Consider the following 22,484-nt stretch of genomic DNA (forward strand, 5'->3'; position numbering starts at 1 on the left):
AGTATATTTCAGTGATTGGCGCACGGGGGCGCGCGCGCACCAGCGCTCTCTGCCGGCGACCAACAGTGCGAGGACAATAGTTTCATCCAGTGCCGTTCGCGGCGCCACGCTGCAAAAGCGCGCGAACCGTGCAGCGAGCGAGATGCGGCGCAGCGTGCGGCGGTTGGTTGACGGTGGCGGCGATGACGACGACGACGGCGGCGGCGATTTCGGCGGTGATGGTGGTGGTGGTGGCGGCGGCGGCGCAGCATGCCTGGCAGCACCGGCGACCATCCGTCCGTCAATCAGTCAATCGGTGTGTCTCTGGCGTGGTCAGTGTGTCAGTCAGTCTACGATCACGCGTCACCGGGAGTAGTGTCTCGCTTACGCTCCGTGTAATTTACGCATCCAAGTCTATCTTTTCTGTTGTCGGCGCAGAGATCAGTGACAGAGATAGAAGAGTCGGCGGGACGGGAAGCTGGACTGCGGGTCACACAGTTGCGTGCCGTTTTGCAATTTTTGGGCTGAGAGAGACGACAGCGCGCGGGCCGACGGCGAGAGAGGATGGCGGACACCAAGGACGACTGCGCCGACAACGTGCAATTCTTCGAGGGCGTCGAGAAGCTCCTCGAGGTCTGGTTCACCAGCACCAAGGGCCTCAAGCAGCATCAGGGTGATCTCCGGCAGATACCGCGGTAAGTACGCCGCCCGCCGCCGGCGTCTCGCTGCTACCTCCTCCGACACCAACACCACCACCACATCACGACCACCACCTCCTCCTCCTCCTCCTCTTCCTCCTCTTCACCCCGCGAGAACGATGACAGTCGACGCCGGCCAGGCCAGGACGGACGATGACGAGCCGCGCCGGCGTCGACCGTTGGGAGTCCGTAGGCTTGGACTGACCGTTCACGTCGTCCCGATTGGGTTTTGTATACACGCGTGTACACGTTTTTTTTTTCTCTTTCTTTCCTTTTTGACAAATTTCCAAAAGTCAACGCTAAATTGAGGCACTGCCGTCATGTCGCGGACCATCTACGAGGTATTTCACCAGGTGATTCGCATTTCGAAAAGAGTAATACTTTATGACAGACTAATGTAACGGTTATGTCATTTGTTAGAGGAAGTAGTAAGAAAGAAGGTAAAAACTATTAAAACTCTGTAAAAAAACGAATAGACACAAAAAAATAATGCATTAACAGCTCACGTAACAGCTCTTAAAATAATGTTATTATAATCCGGTAACAATGTTACAAAACATTTGGTTGCAACGAGAGTTATCTGTTTTATTATTATAGAATTAATAAGATTATTTTGGACTGTTGTTAATTTTGCACGAAAAGAATGATGACAAATAATATTTTGTTATAACGAGAAATATCTGTTTCATTAATATTATTGAATTAATAAAATTATTTTAGGTTGTCAATTATGCACAAAAAAATGCAATAACAGCTCAACAGTTTTTTTTTCGAAAATTATTATAATCCGGTAACAATATTAACGAAACAAACAACATTTTATTACAACGAGACGCATTTGTTTCATTATAATATAATATTAATAAGAATTAATAAGATAGTTAATTATCCTGTTAATACATCTTTTGTTTCGTGTACGAAAACAATTTGTCAACACGTGTAAAGAAAAGGACTACTCTGAAAATTACTGTCAAAGATAATCGAGGTGTAAAAATCGTAAAATATCGCGTACATCTGTTTTTTTTTACATTTCTTTAAAATTTCAATTTCTCTCCTGGATGCTCGATTCATAATCGCTTGAGTCATCAGTCTAGACGTCATTCTAGAATAGTTTAGGCACGTCCGCGAACGCGAAGAAAACGTGCGTGAAGAAAACAATCGGCGAGTTCCTATCTTGTCAAACCTATCGCTGGACTTAGACTTTCGATATGAAGGACTTGTTAGTCGAGGTCGCTCGATTGTCTATTCGTCTCGATCTCTCGCCCGTCCCTGCGATCCCGAGAATTCTCGATACTCGATGCTTAGCGCGAGAAATTTGGATAAGCGAAATGCTCGGAGCTCGAGGTAATCAGCAAGGAGATAAGGCAAGATTTGCTCAACCTGTATCTACATTGCGGCACGATCGCGCAGCGATTATGTAATCGCCGGCCGCCGCCGATCCGATTGTTGTAGTTGTTTACGTCAGGGAACGTCAGGGTGTCGTTGAACCTCTCTCGAGGAGCAGCGCGCGTGCCTACGGGCGAGGCCGGTCGGCGATGCCGACCACTGTTTATTTTTGCATATCGCGGCGACAATAAATTTAGAAGCCCACCGCTGCCGCCGACCGATGAAGTAAGTGGCGACCGCACGCCGGGCGAAATGTGTTGATCTGACCGAAGACCGAGGAAGCTGTTCCGAAACTGTGTTGTTGCCGAAACCTTGTCGTAGAGAAGCCCGTTTGAAGTTTGGCTCCGACGTTTAGTTCCCTCGAGCGACCGAATGGCATTTACATTATCCGTCGATCGTAGCTGAAAGACAAATCACTTCACTTTAGAGATTAAGATAATCTTTTGAACGTCTGATAAATTTGTTCCGCGGTAAATATGCCACAAGAATTTCGTCGTGATGAGTGTAACGTAAAATGCAAAAGCCTTTCGCATGAATATACATACTGAGAAAAAAAATTACTAAATTTTAAAATAAATATTTGTTTGAATATTTGCAATGAAGTATTTAATTAAGGGACGTAAATATTTACTTAATAAAAAAGTTGTAGTTAAATTGGTGGTTCTTGTATCATATAAATATTTATTTACGTTTAGTAAATATTTCATTCCAAGTATTCAAACAAAATTAAAATTTAGTAATTTTTTTCTCTTAGTGCAAAAAAGTTTGTATCAAATCAACAATTCATTGTTTCATGTATAAGCAAAAATATGAAATTTTCTTGAAAGAATTTATAATCTTAAACACACATAATTTGTCAATATAAAAGTTTTGTTTCATGTAAGCAAATTATGTCTGTTTAAGATTATAAATTTTCTCAAGACTTTAAGTTTTTCTTTTGTGTATGAAAATCACATTCTTATAAGTCTCTTGATTTCCATGAATTTTTCAAGTTACAAAGACTGTTATGCATACCAAATAATTAAAAAATTTTGCAAACTGTTATACACTGTATTCGATTTAAATACATAAAGGATTTGAATTTCAGTTTTAAGCATTTATATACATTTAACTTAAATACATAAATATTTAAACTGAACAAATTTAATCAAGTTAACAACTTTTTGACGATCGATTTTGCCACAAAATTTTAAAAAAGTGATAACAACTTGTAGGTATTATTTTGGACTTGTCAAGTAGCTCACAGTCACAAAATTAATCAAATATTTAAAAAAATCTGTACGTAGAAAAAAGATAGTAAAAAATTTTACTTTAATATATATTTAAATACGGCGGAATAAAATTTTCTAATAAATAAATTAATTGATAAGAAAAATGAAATATATTTTAAGAAAGATATATTTTGCATAAATGTACATTTTGTCATCACAATCAAATTTGTTTAAGCTTATAAATACCAAAGTAAATGTCACAAGTAACATTTGTTTCTGAATATTTTGACTTTTTTTAGTAAACCTTATTAGCCGAAATAGTATTTTAATAGAATGTGTTTCTAAACATTTCTTTCAAATTTTTAAATTTCTTACAGTTGGTAACTTATCATTGATAACTTATCACTTGTTATTGCTTTTTTCAAATCGCAATTTATGTGCGAAATCGATCTTTCAATTTAAGAAGTTTGTTATTTGCTACACCCAGAGAAAAATTTTTTTGAATTAAGAAATGTTTGACTCAAAGAAAAAATGTGCATTACTATACGGTTAAAGAAGTTTCTTTGATTTGAAGAAATTTTTTGGTTCCTTTTATTAGAATTAAAGAAATAGTTTTGCAACGCAAATATTTTTTTAAACGAAAGAAATGTAGTTTAAAAATCTGAACAACTAAATTATTTCTTGCATTTCTGTCAGTATTCTCTTTGAATTAAATAATAATTTGCTTAAACAAATAATTTATTTATTTTTAACAAGTTTAATAACATCATATTTTTAAATCAAATAAATTTCTATTTTTGCAAAGGTATTTTTACTTTAATGTAAAGAAAAACAAGTTAAACCTAATTTAAACATAATTTTTCTCTGGGTATATTTTGTACGACAACTCGTACCAATTTTTGATTGAACAAACGATTGATCTGCGACGCTAACCAAATGAATTGTTATTATTCTTACAGGCAAAAATGGGAATCACTGCTGAAGATCGTCCGTTGCGAAATCATTAGTTTCTGCCGAAACGATCAAGTGGACGCCTACGTCCTGAGGTAAGTGGTTTCGCTTGTAAATCAAAATGTACGAAAATCGCACTCAGGTAATAGATTCTCTGGTTTGACCCGACCGAATAAAAGAAGGAACCTTGGAATGTAATGAGAAATATTTGCGTCAAAGGAGCGGTGGCGACGGGATCCCTCCATTGTGTCATGTTTCGTTGTATCTCGTCGATTATCTCGTCTAACATATAACTTACGACTTGGTTTTCTCCTCTGAAAATTAGCGCGTAGAAAATTCTATTTCACGTTGCAGTTGTTCGGGAATCGTTGTGTTTTAATATTTTGTCTCTGGATTGTCTAGCTGAAAGCCTTTCTAGAGGAAAAAAAAGAAGCCGTTAAAATATGTTGCCAGATTCCAAGACCCGTTTGCACGAATGCAACTCAACTTTAAACTCGGTTTAACTTCCTTGTTTGCCATACTTTTCCAATTCTCAGAGCTAGAGAAAGGTAGGAAGTAATTTGAATCGAGTTTGAAGGTGACTACACTCGCGAAGCCGAGCTTAAGCGGATTAAACGGTGTCCTTCAGTTAATCTGAAGTAGATCTTATCAGATTTTTATCATCACTTCTAATTGCGCCGACCGTACATCCAGAGAAAATTCTCTTCGAGTAAAAAAGAATTTGTTTGAATCAAAGAAATTGGTGCATTGTTAAAAATGCGGTCAAAGAAAAGTTTCTTTGACTTGAAAAAATTTTTGGTTATTCCTTTTGTTAGAATTAAAGAAAAGGTTTGGATGTGTATTGCAAATTTTTTTTTTTTTAATGAAAGAAATGTATTTTTAGAACAGCTGAATTATTTCTGACATTTTTGTCGGTACTTTCTTTGAATTAAAAAATTATTTGTTATAAATAATTTATTTACTTTAACAAAGGCTAATAATATCATTTCTTGAAATCAAATAAATTTTTATTTTTCTCGAAGCTATTTTCACTTAAAGAAACCAAGTTAAAGAAACGATTTCATCAACTTAAACGTAATTTTCCTCTGGATGTAGAATAACATTGCTGATTAAAAAATTCAGACGACAAACGTCGTCTTCCGATATTTATGCGGAAAGATGCGCAATGCGAAAGTGTTGCGGCATTGCGTACTTTTGGATTAGGTCCTCGGACAGGAATTTTATTCATCTGAATTATATTACGGTCCACTTCGAAGCCAGGCTTCTTTCGGATTGTTTCAGCGCGATGTATGTCTCGATCGAAATTCCGTTCAGCTCGACAAAACTCGTATTGCATCAGTTGGAGACAATAGCTGTCGTATTTCTATCGGAACATTTTTCAGCAGCTTCTCTTCTCCCTGTTTTTCGTCTGAAAACTTTTTGGGGAAGGGAAAGTATTGAGCTGCAATAGTTCTCGAGTTCAATATATCGTGAAATCAGAATTTCTACGCTTTCTTCGGAGCGTTCCCTAGAAGGGAAAATAGTAGAGAAAGTTTTTCAGGAAATGTCAAATGGGTTTTAGCAAAAAGGTTTCAATTGCAGTTTAATTTCCGGTTTATGAAGATAAATCTATTCTTTTCCAAGATTCTCATTTTCTCGCTCGCTTTCTGTGTTTAAAATAAGATCTCAGTATTTCCAGATTTACGAGATTTTTTTTAATATTTTTCATTACTCTTTTGTTCCTGTGAGCTAGACCTTTGGCAAAAGACATGTTGTCATATAAATGAACATAAAGTTCGTACATTAAAATGTGACTTGTAATTAACTTTTAACGCATAAAATTAGAAAAAAAATTAATTTCTCATTTCCATTTCAAACAACCAACGCGAAATGTCTTAGACAGAATTGCAATGGGTTGAATTGATAATGACGGCATTACATTTCACAATTATCGTTGTTTCGTACGAAAACTCATTTTTTTTTAGAATGACATAACTTATCGTATCGGGTTCTGCACAAATGCATTTTGAAATTTCACGCCCTTTTCATTCCACTGAACTGTGTCAATTGCAACTCCAGAAACAGAATGTTCTACTTGTCAATTCTGTAGTCCTCGATTCTATCAACTCTATCGGCCATTGGAAAATTATTGATGATACTTCGATATTCATTCGACATTGAAAGTCTTTCAAAGTACAGACTGCAAGCTTGATGTTCGTTTTTTTTTTTTTTAACATCTCTGTATTATAATTATTCACTGAGATACAAGTTTGAAGTTTCGTAAACTTTTCCAATTTTTCTGCCGTACCGCTTACTTTTGACTAACAACGAGTGTAGATTAAATTTCTTCAGTTGAAATATTCAACTTAAATACATGAGATCTTGAACTTCAGTTTAAGCATTTATATATTTAACTTAAATATACAAATACTTGAGCTGAAGAAGTTCAATTCAAGTTGAGGAGAAAAATGGGAGTAATTCGTTACTTGTAACGCGTCGCTTGCCATCCCTAGTAAATCAGAGCAACGACGGTAATCTACGTCTGACGGGAAACGCGGAGCTAATTGTTAGGCCGCGCAGATGGGCGAGAAGCGAGCGCGGGTGCTCGGAGGGTGCGACCAACGGCGCAATTTTTCGTGACGCGCGTAGAAAGCCGGGAGAGGGTTGGTGCTCCAAGGGGCGTTCCGAGAAAAAAGAACGAGAGAGAGAGAGAGAGAGAGAGAAACACTCAGCCGCCCGTACCGGTGTGGTATAATCGATATATCGAATTGTTTTGATGGAGAAGAGGTGCACCGTCCGGCCCGGCCCGGCCGGTCGCGACACGGCGGCGGGATGAGATGGGACGGGATGAGATGGGATGGGATGGGACGGGATGCGACGTGCCCCGGTTCCAGAATATTTGAGGGTGCGCGAGTCGACCTAGTGCCGCCCCTATAAATAAATATGGTCAAGGTGACACTTTCGCGCGTTTTAACCCTCCGCGCGCGTTTTAACCCTCTCTCCCTCTTCCAGTAATTCGATAGCGGTCGTGCGTATGCGAATCTTCGAGTATTTTCGCTATCAATCAGCAGTACTGATGGCAACGATTTGTTGTTATCATCTTGGAAAAGAATACTTTCGCAGCACAAATATAGTAGAAAGGAATACACTGTTAAAAGTGTCATTCGATGTATTTTTAAGTTGTACGTTAAATTTAATATATCTATAACTGTAAAGCGTGTGCATGAACTTTAGTGCAACTTAGACAACGTTAAATTTACATTAAATGTACATTAAATTTTTTTTATATACCTGTCTGAAATTTGCTTCCGTTACATCACACTAAATTCTGCTGCCGATTTTTGACAATGAATTGTATTGATTTAGCAGAAACACGAAGCTGAAAGAAAATGGAAAAAATTAATTGATGGGAAAGAAGAGTAATTTTGAATTTAATTTTTAATTTGCAATTTCTTTGTCATTATCCTAAAGGGAAACGTACGTTTTTATACTTGTAGATTATTATAAATTTTACGCAAACACACAAAACCAGCTTGACTCCTGTATTTATGTTTCGTTTTTTATAGTTTGAACCTTTAAACAAACTTAGGCGAACAATCGCATGCGAATTTTCCAATATTTTTGCTCCTAATTAGTAATAATGATGGCGACGACTTATATTATCCTGGAAAAGAATACTTCTGTAAAAATGAAAACGTGGTAGTAATAGAAATATAAAAAGTACAGTAGAAAAGAATATGATATAACAGTATAAAGGTAAAAGAAGCATTTTCTTTTACCTTTATACTGTTATATTTATATTATATATTGCATTAATAAATTGATAGGAAAGAGAAGTAAATTTAATTTTTAAGTTGTTCTTTATGTCACACTTAATCACACTGTTGTAGATGACGTAAAGGTCGAATGGTGTGTATTTTTGGATTGTTATAAGCTTTACCTAAGCACACAAAAAACCAGGTCGTAAGCGGCTTTATTTATATCTGATTTTCAATAGTGTCTCTGTGCCTCTGAATTTCTATTTATTTTTGTTTTCAAAGAAAAGTAAATTGAAAGGAAAGAAAAGCAAAAGGAACAAAGGGCAACAAATGATGAAAAGTTAAACCTTAGATCCGAAAGGATAAACGGTGACCCTTCTCAAAGTTTCCAAAGAGTTTCTCCGCAAATTAATCTCACTGTTTTCTTGGAATCACTATGTAAATATCTTGTTTAGAAATTCGAATTTCCTTTAAGAGGGAAATTTATTGTACTTCGACTTACTTTCTTTTCCTTTTACGTCTCTGCAAACGATCGATATCTCCCAGAGCTAATGACGACTCGCGAAATCCAAGCATCCTCCGAACGTGGAATTCCCCTGAAAAATAAATTTGTTATTTACTATCAGCCGTTTACTTATTAGTTAAAATTACTTATTTATTTAATTTGATCCCTGTTAAATTGAGAAGAATATATTTCAGCTTGTGCTGTGCTCGAACATTCAGAATAAGATAAAAATTGTTGAAGTGTTTTTTTTTTTTTTAATTAAAATAGTCGTTAGCTTTCGCAAAGTTCCTGGAATGTAGAGGGAAAATTGTTTGATTTTTTTAAAATCTAAGTGTTTTACTTAGAAATATAAAACTCATAATCAGTGGAGAAAAGACAAACACATAACATCCACGATTTGCATAAGCTCCAACATACTTAGCTAACGGATTTACAATTGTGTACAATTTGAGACGGAAACTTTTCTTTCTAATTCTTAAGGTGAAATCCACAAGAATTTTATTTATTTATGTAACGTATATATATTATACACATAGTAAAATTTTATTAACAAAATTGAATTTATTTAATAGACATTACATGATATTACAATTGCCGTACTTATAAGAAATTTTAATTAGCCGAAGATGGAAAATTTTTAGAGGGTGTAGAACTTCTCTGTTCTGCAATTAATTAACACGTTTGAAAAATTTGTCATACGACAAATGTAATATCAGTTTAATAAATAAATTCAACTTTGTTAATAAAATTTTAAATATTTTACTATGTATTATATATATCTATATATACACGTTATATAAATAAATACATTTCTTGTAGGGATGGATATAACACAGGATGTATCTTTGACTTACAAATGTAATATATACATGTACACTGTTAAAAATAGACAACAGAATTTAATGTGATATAACGAAAGCAAATTTCAAGTAGATACATTAAAAACATTTAATGTTATCTAAAGTGTACTAAATTTTATGCACATATTTTGCAGCTATAGACAAATTTACTGTACTTTAAATTTAATGTTTAACTTGAAAATACATTGAATTTGTAACAGTGCATATAATACATACGTATATGTATTGCCGTTTAGTATAGTATTCATTGATTAAATGAAAATAAGTGTGCATGTAATGAAAATCAAAACGAGACGACTCGAATGTAAATCCGCGAATGCAAATATTAATTTTTTATATCAAACATGTACTTAAATACTATTTAGCACTTAAAAGTGGGAATGTCATGCCTCGGCTACAACTTTCCACTCTCGCCAAATAAGTTACACATAAGTCACAGTGTCATTTACGTGCATACATATTTTTACATACATATTTTTTTTCTTAAAAGTTACGTATTATATCTTAAATCACAATTAAGAGACAATTTTTATGTTTCTGAAACAATTTTCATAAATGTATTCCAGACTTCTCTGCGACTTCTCGTCACCTCCAAGTTTTCCCTACTTAATATTTAAACTGAATTAATTCTTGTATCGATTTATTATTGAAATCAAAACATCGACTTCTCTATTTATGTGAATTCAATCATAGAATTTTTTCAAGTTTATTCTAATCTGTGCAACAAATCGATTTAGAAATTATCGGTTTTGCTCTTATTATTTTTCTCTTTATTTTTATTAATTTTGTTATTATTGTTATTATCTTTTTTATATTAGTATTACTAATATTTATTAGTATATATTTATTAATATATTTTATTAATATAGTAATGTAATAACTAGTATTTTATTGATATTTTTTTATTTTATGCCCTTGCAATTCAATTTCTATAAGTTTCTATAAGTTTCTATAAATTGTTTCTATTAATTGTTCTGATAATAAATAAATATAATATATTAATCAATTGAATTTAAAACGATGCACGTCGTTTCGTCATTTGTACAATTATTCGCAGAAATTTTTCTCTGCCGGAAAACCAGTGGAATTTTTTTCCATGTCTGCGTAACATTACGAGGTAATGCTCGATATTCCGTTATCGACTTTAAATATACGTTTATCGTGGTTTTGTTCTGACACTTGTAAGAGGCTTACGTCTGCATTATCGTTCTCGTTGTCTTCGCGGAGAATCTTAGGGTCAACGTCTATCGCCGATAACCTTTGACGATCTATTTTTAAATTAATTTTTTACAGAAAGCTTTCCGGCTTTCACTCGCCAAAGCGAGTGTTACTTTCATTACAGCGATTGTAAAAAAAAAGCGAAAATGCAAATGTTATTAACGAATGAATTTGCGTTGGAAATAAATTAATTTTTTCAAATAATCGCCACGGTGGTTTTAAAAAAGAAAAATGCACAGAGATCAAGTTTTAATGAATAAAACTTTTAGTTTAACGAAAATAAAATAAATTTTTTTTCTTTTTTTTTTTAAGAAAGAGAAAAGCCAGATTAAAGCCAGGTTTCCGCATGAAAACGATTGACTTATAATTGATGGATTCGATCTCGCCTCTTACCTCATAGAAGGCTACTATTATCGTTATTATTGTATTATATATACCGCAAATCTTATAAGAGTTTGGTTGGAGAGTCGATTGGTGATGAGTTTAAAACAAATAGTAACCCATATTTTGAAAATCCATATTTCATTTAATTTCTAGTCGTATAATATATTTTATTTAAAAAAACTAAAAACTACCACTAAAAATTACCACTTGGGTCTTATTTATTAAAGTAATGTCATTAGTTTTATTAAGAATCAAAGCCACAACCATTTGAAAAATATATTCTCTTTGGGGCAGTTTAAAGATTTCACATGTTTTTGGAAAAAGTCGTATAACATATTACTGTTATCAATCAGTTGACTTTAAAAATGTATCTCAATTACAAAGGAAACAGTGTCTCCTCCAAGTTATCAATTAATCCAACGATTATTGAACATCTATTGCGGCGTACGAACTTCACGCGATAAAAAATATAAATTGGAAAGCTTCAAAGTTTCATCCTAATGTATTGACTATCTGCGAACGAGGGAGTTATGTCTCTTCCATCTCTCGAATCGTTAATACGAACGCACCAGGCCAATTCTACAAACGTTCACGATAAAAGTGGACACCTCTTTTTCTTCGCGTTTTATCAAGTTGTTAGTGCGATCGCGAAGGAACAATTATCTTAGAATGAATGAATTATCGGACGATATGTCGGCGCGGCTGACGTTGACGTAACGACTGTTACACGCACGTGCTCGTCGTTGTAGATATGCGGATATTTGTAGATTTCGCGAAATGTCTTCGTATGTCTTCTACCGAATGGTGAAGCATTGGCACAGAAATAGCAACGTCGGCAGAAGCCAAGCGAATCATCTTTTAATAACCTTCATTCTACACTGACCTTCGGTCATACAGCGCGAACGTCAAATAGCGTCATAATTATCTATCACAATTAGCCAAAGCAATTAAAGCAGAAAGAAAACGAGATACAAAACATACGTCACTCTCTTAACTTCATACGCGCACGCTATTATCTCGGTTTAATAACTACTGATTGTGAGATCTTCGATGTCGCAAGCCATTCATGAAAAGTGCCGGTCTTTAGACAATAATGATTTCGATTTGGACGAATTGTTTTTAAGGGAGGTAGCTAAATAATGATTTAATCAAATTTAATTTAGTTTGCACGAAATTTCCACTTTATCATTTAATTAAGTAAGCTGAAACAAATTGTTCTTTTTAAAGAAGCTAAATAGCTAAGTGATTATTTAATCTAATTTCACTTAAATGAGAAGTTCTATTAAGTTAAACAAGATTGAGCTTCTTAATCCTGTATTGCTATTTATATATATCTCTCTCTCTTCCTCTATTTCCCTTGTAAAAATCTTATTTATGCGTCCATGCTCGAACATCTCAGATAAGCGTGCTTGGTGTATTTATATATTAATAAATATTATGAAGTCTCGGGCGGATGTTATGAAATTTTATTACGTACCGAGCATGGACTGTCAGAAAATGTGCGTTGAAGATTCAATAAAAACCGCATATTTTGTCATCAGCGAAACGGCTAATCATGTGATTATATATTTGTCCGCAGTGAGAGCAGTATGTTTGTGTCCAAACGCAGACTCATACTGAAGACTTGCGGCACTACTACACCTCTGCAGTGCCTGGAGCCGCTTCTGGAGCTCGTTGAGGAGTACACTGGCTTTGACGATGTCGAGGTAGATATTAATTGTACATATCGCAAGGATATTACGAGCAATCGACAACCTAAAAAATAGGATTTATGACACACACTGAAAAAAACATTTTTTTTTATGTTTAAGTAAATATATTTATTTTAACATTATTTTCTTGATTTAAATAGATATTAGCTAACATAAAAGAATTTATTTTTAAACTTGGAAAATATTTTTTTTTTAATCAAGGAAATGATGTTAAAATAAGTATAGAGGATTTAAACAACACAATAATTAAATAACATGCTGAGAAAAAAAATTGTTAATTTGACTACAACATTTTTCAATTTGATCAAATATCTTCAATTCAAGTGTTTATGTATTTAAATTAAATACATAAATGCATGTGTAAACTACTGAAGCTGAAGTTCAAATATTTTATGTGTTTAAGGTAAATACATAAATGAAAAAATTGAACTGAAGAAACTTAATCAAGTTGAAAAATTTGAACTGAAGAAACTTAATCAAGTTGAAAAATTTATTCAAGTTAACAACTTTTTTTTCAGTGCAAGAAAGTTCTTAATCTTTTTTTCCTGTAATATATAGCAAATTAAATTTTTTTAAGTATTAAATTTGAAAATTTGAAAAGAATAGAAAATTGCGTAAGTTAAGGCAATAATATGTTATAATTCAAGTACAATAATTATATTTTACATCGTGCACAGGCACAAGATTTTTAGAGCCAACAGATTCGTAAAATTTTCCTTAATAAAAGAAATATATTAATAAAAACAAATAATATTGCATATATAATTTTATATTGCGATAAAACTTCAATAATCTAACTTTAATAAAAGGATAAATCTTATAAACCTGTCTCTTTTTAAAATATATTGATGAAAATAGATAAATATATTTATTTATTTTTATTCATATATTTTAATTAATTTTTAATAATATAATTTTTTACATTATTTTTTATTTTATATAAAAATTATATCCCGACAATAATTTTATTAATTAAATTTTAATTAAAAATTGCATTTCAATTTGATTTGGCGTTAAAAAACATTGATTCGCACATTTTTTTAGCCCTTGAATTATATTAATAAAAATAGATAAATATATTTATATTTATATAAAATATATTTTATAGTAAATCAAAACATAAATTTTATATACGAAAAATTTCTATGATAGAAGTTTTAGAATGTATTTTTTTAGAAAAGTATATTCATGAATCAGTTAAGATTCGATTTGTATTCATTTTTCAATGTTTAATTAACTGATGTAAATCCAAATTAAATTGAAAATTGAAAATTTCGAATCTAAAAGATTCGAATCACATACATTGATAGTTTTATAAAATCATATTTAAAATAACTCTACATTAAATAATCAATATTATTTGTTTTGTATATAAATCTTTTTTATTATCTTATTGGCTTTTTTATTGTCCATATTCACAAATTCTATTTTTTTTTCGACAATAGTTTTATATTTATTTAAAAAGTTGCGTTTTAATGATTCGATTCGATTCGATTCGATGTAACTCGATTCGATTCGATTCGACGTCAAAAAATCTCGACTCGCACATTTCTAACCTCCTCTCTTCCCCCCTTCTTCCCTTAAGAAATCAAAATTTTGTATATAAAAAATATATTTTTTAATTAACATTTCCTTTAAAACCTAAAAAAGAATTTTGTCACGCGTGGGGCACGTGCTCGTCGGTAGATACGACGCAGGCGGTATACCATGGGTGAGAGAGATTAGGTCCTCTCCGTTGGCGTTACGCGTCGTTGTTCGGCAGGAGTGCTTAGCTATATAACTTGACCTAGTGCGCGCGGATAAGAAAACTCGGGGAGGGTTCTCTCTCTCTCTTTCTCTCTCACTATATATCTGTGTTCCTCCGCCACGCGCGAAACGCGTCTCTCCGGTTTATTGATCTCTCCTATCTTGCCGCGCGACCACCTGCACGCCTCTCCCGCGCCGCCCGAAACGCGCGCGTTTTCGCCGCTTGCTCACCACGTCGCGGAATCTTCCTCTCCCGACTGCCGAGGGGGTGGCATTTTCCGCCGCGCATTTTCCCTTTTCTCGCCCGTCGCTCTGCGAATAGATCGTTTTTATCTGTCTCCCAGGATATTGTGTGGCACCCTCGTGTAAACGTCGGGAACGTTGCCGTTGAGATTCGAACGTGCGACTTACTTTAGTCCGATTCACTCTCCGTCCCCCCCCCCCCTCTTTCTAGAACTTTCGGTCGCGGCGGAGGGCGCGAGATTTGAATCGCGGATTTAGATTAAGGATGTTTTGTCCTTTTTTTAGACTTGTAAAAAACTTACTAGAAATTATTGAAAGATCATTCCAGTCCAATATTGTATGCGTACTATTGGTTAAAATAGTTTTTCCGCAAGTCCAATTCGATATATTTTATCGTGAGAGTAATAAAATTATCGCCCGGTTATCACCGAAAAACAGAAAGAACATAATTGCAGATATGTTAAAGTGTTCTTCAACGAATGGTATCGAAGATGTTAATAAATAACGTTAACGATGATAATAATTATAATAACTGATAATTGTATATAATAATGACGAAGATAAAATAAGTTGCAAATGAACTCCATTTCGAGTTTACACTTTATACAATTAAAAAAAAGACTTTCAAACATTAGAACGAGACTAGTCATTTCTTACAGTTTTCTTGGTTGCTGAAAACGAATTCTTTTGCCAAATTGCTCCATCATGTCGCAATTTTGAGAAATTTACAAAGAACTATTTTCATTTTGCCAATATTGTAACTACGATGCAATGTGTAATTATAGATCGATAGTCTAACTATAGATTGATTGTAACTATGGTTAACAAGATATTCATGACTTTAAAGAAATATGGAGTCTTCCTTAATTTTAACATTAGATTCATGTTCAGCGATCTAAAGAAATCTCCCTTAGTTTTAAATAATTTAAATAGTCATCTCTTAAATTTTGACATGATGGATCAATTTGGAAATCGGATTCGTATTCAGCACCCAAAAAACTATAAGAAATAACAGGTCTCGTTCTGCTGTGTTACTTATCTGTTATTGCTATAACTGGCGTTTTTTAATAATTCCCCATTTAATTTTCTACAATCTCCACTCGTTATTATTATACCCTCTTACCATTATCGTTATTGTATAATTATTGTTATTGCAATTTTATTATCGCTGTTATCATTACTGATAAAATATTTGTAGAATATAATGAATACGTATATAATGAATAAATATATATACATGTGCATGCGGTGATTCTTAATTTTGTGATTCTTAATTTTGTGTCGATTTTCAGAACGTCTTTTACTCCCGAAAGAATTACAAGAAACCGGAGATCCAGATATCGCCGCACCAAACGTTCGAGGAGGAAGTCTCTCTGCTGGATTCCCTCTTCCCTGGTAATTATCAGTTTCTCAAATTAACTTTCATTTTATTATATAGGACAATAGTAAGATAACTGAAAATAAGCAGAGATATAAAGAGCGGATTAATCCTTCCAATTCAAATCGATTGTTTCGTCCGTTTTTACCTCGAGGATTCAAAAGCTCCATCACCGCAGCTCTACTTTATTTCAGATGGTGAAGCTTATTGCATGGGCTCGCCCGAGACAGACTGCTGGTATCTCTACACTTTGATCCGCGACAAGCCGCTGCAGGATCCACCGGAGCCAGATCAAACTCTGGAAATACTCATGACGGAACTGGATCCAGACGTGATGTCAATCTTTACCAGGGACGTTTGCTCGTCCGCCGACGAGGCGACAGTCAAGTCTGGGATCGACAAGCTCATCCCCACTATGATCATAGATGACTTCCTGTTCGAGCCATGCGGATACTCTATGAACGGAATATCTAAGAATGTAAGTCGAGCGACCGTTGAGAATAATTTTAAAGAAAAATCGTTTAGTTGTAACGCTGGAAAGGACGAACATTTTGTATAATAGAATTATTACTTGTAAAATAATATATCTATATATAATGAATATATATTTTATTATTTAAAAATATAAATATATATTTATATTTTTAATAATAGAAATAGAATATTTTAACAATAATATATTATCATGTACGTTGTTCTCGTGAAATAATAACATTAAATATTATAATTGAAATAATATGAAGTAATAATTGTTAGTAATTAAGATATTTTCCTTGTAAGACATTTAATACATGTAAAGGATATTGTAGTGTAATTAAGACTCTTGGTTCCCCTGCAGAGGAACATTATCATTTTTCGCTTTGAATGTTGTTATTCGATAGGCGTCTTAATTGTCCACCTTATCTCTTTTAGGGTAGCTACATGACGATCCACATCACGCCGGAGCTTGAGTTCTCATACGTGTCATTCGAGTGCAACGTCTCCGAGACGTCATACGACGAGATAATTCGTCGCGTGTTGAACACCTTCAAGCCGGGCAAGTTCGTCGTGACGATCTTCGCCAACGAGCAGTCCGCGGCGGCCAATTGCCCGCGCGAACTCGAGAAGCGGTCCGACTATCTGAACCGCTCCGGCGACTGGCTGCGCACCGACGTGCAATACTGTCGCTTCCCCAACTACGATTTGACCTGCGCCTTCTTCTCGCGCTTCCCGAGCTGAGGGTTCAAGGACGCTTCATTCGTCTCGCAACCCGGGACCAATGAAGCGCGCACCACCCCCGTTTCGCCTTGTCTCCCTCCCCGTGATCGCTACCGCGACGGCGCGATGACGATCCCGACGAGCGGAGACAGGGAGCGCCCCACCCCCCCGCAGTCACCCGTTATCCAGGGTCGTGACGTCTCCGGCGCGACCCCGAGGAGCTTGATCGGCGCAGACGCCACGGTTCGCTCGGCGTCGTTGCCGCAACTGACGATGAAGATGCCGCGATCCAAGGTATACCGTAAGACGTCCCTCAAGAATTCGTCTCTCAAGATCGAGGTCGACAACGTCGGCGTCGTGCGATACATGAGCGCTGCCGCGGAGAAGAAGCAGAAAAGGAAGAACCTCGCGGATAGAAACGTCGACACGGTCGCGAGATGCGAGAACAACAAATGGAACAACGCTCACGGGGATGTCCACATTACATGCAATCCCTTATCCACGCCGTACCCATACTCAACGCCGGCGGCGACGACTACTACCACCACCACGACCACTACCGTCACTAGCAAGACGACGATAGAGAGCGACGAGGAGCCCAAAAGCCGCAGCTGCGGCAGCTTCCTACCGATACTCGCCCTGATCCCGCACTCGGTCATCAGCTTCCAGTATCTCAGCCCGAAGATGAAGTTCTCGTGGTGGCGAAACAAGATCTCGTGAAGACACGCTTAGACGCCCACCGTCGTCGCAGCCGACGTTGTGCGTCGCGACGCCACCCCGACCTGTTTTATGAGGAGACACGCCTCTCTTACCTCGTAGCGAGCTCTCTTTCTCTTTGCTTATATACATATATATTTCTCTTTTCTCTCTCTATTTCTATGTATCTTACTTCCGGCCAGTCTTCATCAATTAGAGGAATCCCGAAAGCATCGTTAGCGAATTCACTCGTATTGACTGCTAGCGTAATGAAATGCGCGAGCTGTTACTATAGTTGTAACTTTCGCAGTTACGAAATTCCCATTGTCGGAAAGATGCACATACCTCGTTAATGCGCATTGGGATGCGCGCCATTTTCGTGATAGTCCTCTGATGCGTTTCCGCGCGTAGTCGCGAGGTTTGGTTCCTCAAAAAAATGTTTTAAAACGTTTGATCGTTTCAACTTGACGAGGATCTTGAAGCTGCGACTGCAAAATCCCAAGACTCAAGACTAAACGGAATGCAAAGGCTCAAGGAACCAAACTGACCCTCTACGGGAAAACGCTGTAACTTTTGTAACGACACTCTCCTAGCTCTTTTAACTCGCCGAAAACTGTACGATGTTTATTACATATGTATACGGCGCTTTTCACGCGTCATCGGATCCTCTAGTCGATTTAAGTTCCTCCTTCGTACGACGCGCTTGAATCGTATTTTTTTTTTGTTTCTTAAAATCCGGGGAGACCGTCGTCCCCGTAGTTCTTGCGACGCTCTAGGAGATATCTAGCAGATATCCGAACATTCCGGAATTCAAACTGCGTGCCACTTCAGACCGAGCGGTCGTGCTTGACGATGCAAGTTTTCGTTCTTTGCTCATCACGCTCGTTCCATATCTTTTCTTACTTCTCGTCGAAAGTATAGAAGTATTCCTAGAGTACCTAAGCGAGACGCTAAAACTTCTCTGTAACCCAAGAATCTAAAGACCGTAGAACCTAAGAATCCACAGTTCCTAGAATCTTACACCTAAATGATCCAAAGACCCTAGAATCTAAGTACGCAAAGATCCTAGAACGTAAGGAGATTTAAAGATTCTTAAAATTTAAGGAGACACTTCAACGTTGTTAGAGCGTAAGGATCCAGGCTATTTCGCGAGGATGTGAGAGATCCAAGAGATAAAAATTGCGCATTCTCGAAGGTTCTAGAATGTAAGGATTCAAAAAGAGACATTGTAAAATCTAAGTGTCTAACAATCGGAAATAATGTATCCCCCGATTAATTGGAGTTTCCTCTTTCGCGGATTTCTTTAATCATAAGCGAGTACCGTTGCGTGCGGTCACATAATTGTCGAGATATACAGCCGAGAATATATATATTGAAGAAAAAAAAAGAAAAAAACGAAGAATGTGTCGAGAAAGTTTTACGTAAGATTAAAATGTAACGGAGAGAAAAAGAGATACATAGTTGGATCGCCTCGACGACTGATCTCTGAATTCCTCATTGAGACAGGTCGCTCGAGACGCGCTGGAAGAAGAAGAAAAAAGACACGTGTCGTCTATTTTGTTACATTGTACGCATCATCAAACGTCTCGCGTGGGAGTCACGCGAGAGGAGGGCGAGGTACGATCTCGTCGTCGATCGTCCTCGTGGTTCGAGTGGTCAGAAACGGTTGTATGAACCGTCGGTACGTCTGTCTACCGAGAGACAGAGAGACCCGTGCATCGCGATGCGAGATCTAGTTTAATTGTCGTGGCAACGAACGTCGCTTTGTGGAAACGACATCCATCAATGTTTTACGTTTTTAATTTTTTTTGTAACTGCTCTCTTTTCTTCATTTCGTATGTTAGTAACGATTGTCCCTATTTTATAAAATGAGAAGACGACGAAGATGTACACAAGATATTTGTTCATAACTTTCGACGGCTCTCGCGGCCGAGTCGTTCCGACTACCATTACATGCTAGATCGGTTGGCAACCCGATGGACCCGTTTCTCGCTGCAATCATTTTTAATTTGATGATCTTGGTTTCTTATCTTATTTTTTTCTCTTTTTTTTGCGGAATCAACAGAGTGATACGTTACTGTTGCTGCAACGACGGGCTCAAAGTTGTCATTCGTCGAGCAACATTTTCGCGTCTCTCCTGTATGTTTTCCAATTTTAATAAAAATCATTTTATGTCAACTCGTATCTTTCGTTGTATTCTTTATTTCATTGAGTTTCCTTTTTTTCCTTTGTTTTTATCCTTAACTTAATATTTAAGAATTCGTCACGCGCTCATTTGCAAAATTCCTTCTCTTTTATTTTTTTAAATTTCTGTCTTAATTTAAAAATATTATTGGAGTAAACGATTATCTCTCAATTTCACGTCGCACGTTCGCCAATTTACATTTTATGATAGAAGCGAAGATATTGCAAATATCTTCGCAAAATCAGTGTGATATTTTGCTTAACTACTTTTTTAAAACGTTACACATTGCAATATTTTTTTTACGAACATCTGTGACTCCTTGTTATTGTCTGCAATATATATTTTATATTAATAACGATTTTCGTCTCCGGTATTGTCATTGATCATTAGATTCAGCGACTTCTATTAAATAGATGAGCAAGATCGATCGATGTGCGATAATAGGATAAACGCGGTTAATGAGAGAGTACAAATAATTAATCGATATAAAGAATTTAATGATTAAATTTTAATCGATAGTGATGTCGACAGGATAGAGAGAAAAAAAAGAATACGCTGTAACACATCGTGGAGTGTTACACTTTCAGAAACATTACTATTCGTTGCTAATAGATCACTGTTGCATGCTAAAAGTAAATAAATTTTTGTGTAAAATATATCTATGAAATAAAGATTATATTTAGTCAATGAAAGTGTCACACGCAATTTATTGCTCGCCGTTATTACCCGTAAATTGACATTGGTCTTATCTCTCTAAAGTTCTTAACTTTCCAACTGTTTAAAGTTTTCTTTGTATTATTTATAAGTAGTTATCTAAAAAAGAGAATTATATTACCTGTGTTTCCTGTGTGTGTGTGTGTGTGTATGTCGCATTTCCGTAAGAAAAATGATACAAGCCAAATTAAAATTTAAATTAAAAAAACGAGTACTTTTTAAGGATCAAACTCTATGACAAAATTAATATCTACATTATCCAAAGAAACAAGCAATTCGTGATTAATTAACAGCTCTAAGTTAATATATATTTAATTTTAAAATACGTAATGTTTTTTCTCTTTCCTAAACAATTTTATATTTTTGACTTGTGTCATTTTTCTTGCGGAGGTGCGATTTGTATTTCTTTTCTTGCTCTGCTTTTCTTTCAACATCTCTAAGGTTGTACGACGAGAAAATTATGGGAACCACACTTTCGAGAGGGATTTGTTTCAACCCCTTCGCACAGGACATCGCCAAACGACGAATCGCCGTCATTAGATTACGGCGTTCGATTCCGCGTGCTCGTGTGCTTGGCTGAAACGTACACGCGTCCCACCGAACACGGCGTTAAATCTGGATCGGAAGCCCTGCCGGACGCTCCGCTGCGCCATTTCTGCGCACTCCTTCGCTATCGCGGTCGTGTCCCCCTCGTACTCGTTTCGGATTCTGTCCAGAGCTGCGATGCGAAGAGCAAGTTTTTAACTTCCGGTATTCTAAAACGTCTTCTGAGAAGTTACATCAAGATGAAAGAGAAAGAGTGGCACAGTTGCGGAGCTATGTTGCGGAGCATATATTTATTCCAGTGTGCTTCATAAAATAATTATCTTCCCTCTTTTCTTCTTAAGAATCTCTAAAACATGGATCAAACGATCGGATTCTTTTCTGAAAGTACAGTCTTTCCTCCCTTCCTTCTTTTTTTTTAACAAATTTTAATTTTTTTAAAATATTAATAAGATATATATTCTGTTTACATGCCTTCCTTCCTTTCTTCTTGATTAACTAAATCACACCGAGTCTTCGCAACTATCAATCTCCAAAGACGTGGTCGCGTTACCTTTCTGCAGATCCATCTCGTCCATCTCCGTGTTGCTAATCTTCGAGAGCTCGTTCCGGAAGCTCTTGGTAATCTTTTTGCGAATGTAATCCGCCTCGATCTCCTGCTTCGTTCTGGGCACGCGGAAGCGAATGCAGCAGCACAGTCCAACCACGATGCTTAGCAGAATGGAGAGAACGATGCCGGCAAGCTGCCAAATGCGAAAGCCCGAGATCGCCTCGTTCTCTAGCCACTGCACCGGGTTCTCCGTATCGGCCTCGCTCGGTGTGCTGGAAGATAGGAACGTCGGCAGCGTCGTCTCCTCCATAGCGCTCATTAACGAACGTTTAGATTAGACTTCTGTTCGAAATGTCGAGTAAAGCTCTTCAAGTCTGTAATTTTTTATTTTAATTAATTAGTTGTGTGATATGAGCGTCATTAATCGACCATACTACTGCCTGACGCACATCCAATCCTCAGCAGGATACTTCTGACTGCAGAGAAAACACTCGGCCGTATTGGAGGACTCTGGGTGTGGTTGCTTAATTGAACGACCTGTTCCGACACTCCCTATTTTACGCCACTTACTGATTAGAGATCAATACTACA

At 36.2% G+C, this 22,484-nt stretch overlaps 3 protein-coding genes and 1 long non-coding RNA gene across 13 annotated transcripts; 2 read left to right on the top strand and 2 right to left on the bottom strand.

Moving 5' to 3' along the window:
• Window positions 1–301: 301 nt before the first annotated feature.
• Window positions 302–17,282, top strand: LOC105202377 (S-adenosylmethionine decarboxylase proenzyme). The gene is made up of 6 exons (XM_011170856.3): window positions 302–674; window positions 4,234–4,320; window positions 12,509–12,635; window positions 15,923–16,025; window positions 16,203–16,486; window positions 16,921–17,282. Exons 1-6 carry the CDS (start codon window positions 544–546, stop codon window positions 17,224–17,226), a joined length of 1,038 nt encoding a protein of 345 aa, XP_011169158.1. The 5' UTR covers window positions 302–543; the 3' UTR covers window positions 17,227–17,282.
• LOC113004618 lies at window positions 1,421–16,270 on the bottom strand. Of its 10 annotated transcripts, XR_005576220.1 has the most exons (9): window positions 14,619–15,890; window positions 12,407–12,684; window positions 8,465–8,558; window positions 8,310–8,396; window positions 7,686–7,868; window positions 5,418–7,583; window positions 4,524–4,639; window positions 4,232–4,411; window positions 1,421–2,464 (listed from the first exon to the last, which is right to left on the bottom strand). It is a non-coding gene; the product is annotated as an uncharacterized LOC113004618 (long non-coding RNA). The 10 variants fall into 10 exon arrangements; XR_005576218.1 differs by having other exon boundaries at window positions 4,232–5,640; window positions 7,496–7,583; XR_005576214.1 differs by having other exon boundaries at window positions 4,232–5,732; window positions 7,496–7,583.
• On the top strand, window positions 17,278–20,773 carry LOC113004617. Its single transcript, XM_026138497.2, has one exon. The coding sequence runs from the start codon at window positions 17,332–17,334 to the stop codon at window positions 17,923–17,925; it is 594 nt and encodes a 197-aa protein (XP_025994282.1). The 5' UTR covers window positions 17,278–17,331; the 3' UTR covers window positions 17,926–20,773.
• Window positions 20,774–22,483, bottom strand: LOC105202375 (transmembrane inner ear expressed protein). Its single transcript, XM_011170854.3, has 3 exons — window positions 22,343–22,483; window positions 21,897–22,267; window positions 20,774–21,518 (listed from the first exon to the last, which is right to left on the bottom strand). The coding sequence occupies exons 2-3, from the start codon at window positions 22,210–22,212 to the stop codon at window positions 21,337–21,339; spliced, it is 498 nt and encodes a 165-aa protein (XP_011169156.1). The 5' UTR covers window positions 22,213–22,267; window positions 22,343–22,483; the 3' UTR covers window positions 20,774–21,336.
• Between the last annotated feature and the right edge of the window lies 1 nt (window position 22,484).

This window comes from Solenopsis invicta, chromosome 13 (genome assembly GCF_016802725.1).
Source record: "Solenopsis invicta isolate M01_SB chromosome 13, UNIL_Sinv_3.0, whole genome shotgun sequence".
Lineage (NCBI taxonomy): Eukaryota > Metazoa > Arthropoda > Insecta > Hymenoptera > Formicidae > Solenopsis > Solenopsis invicta.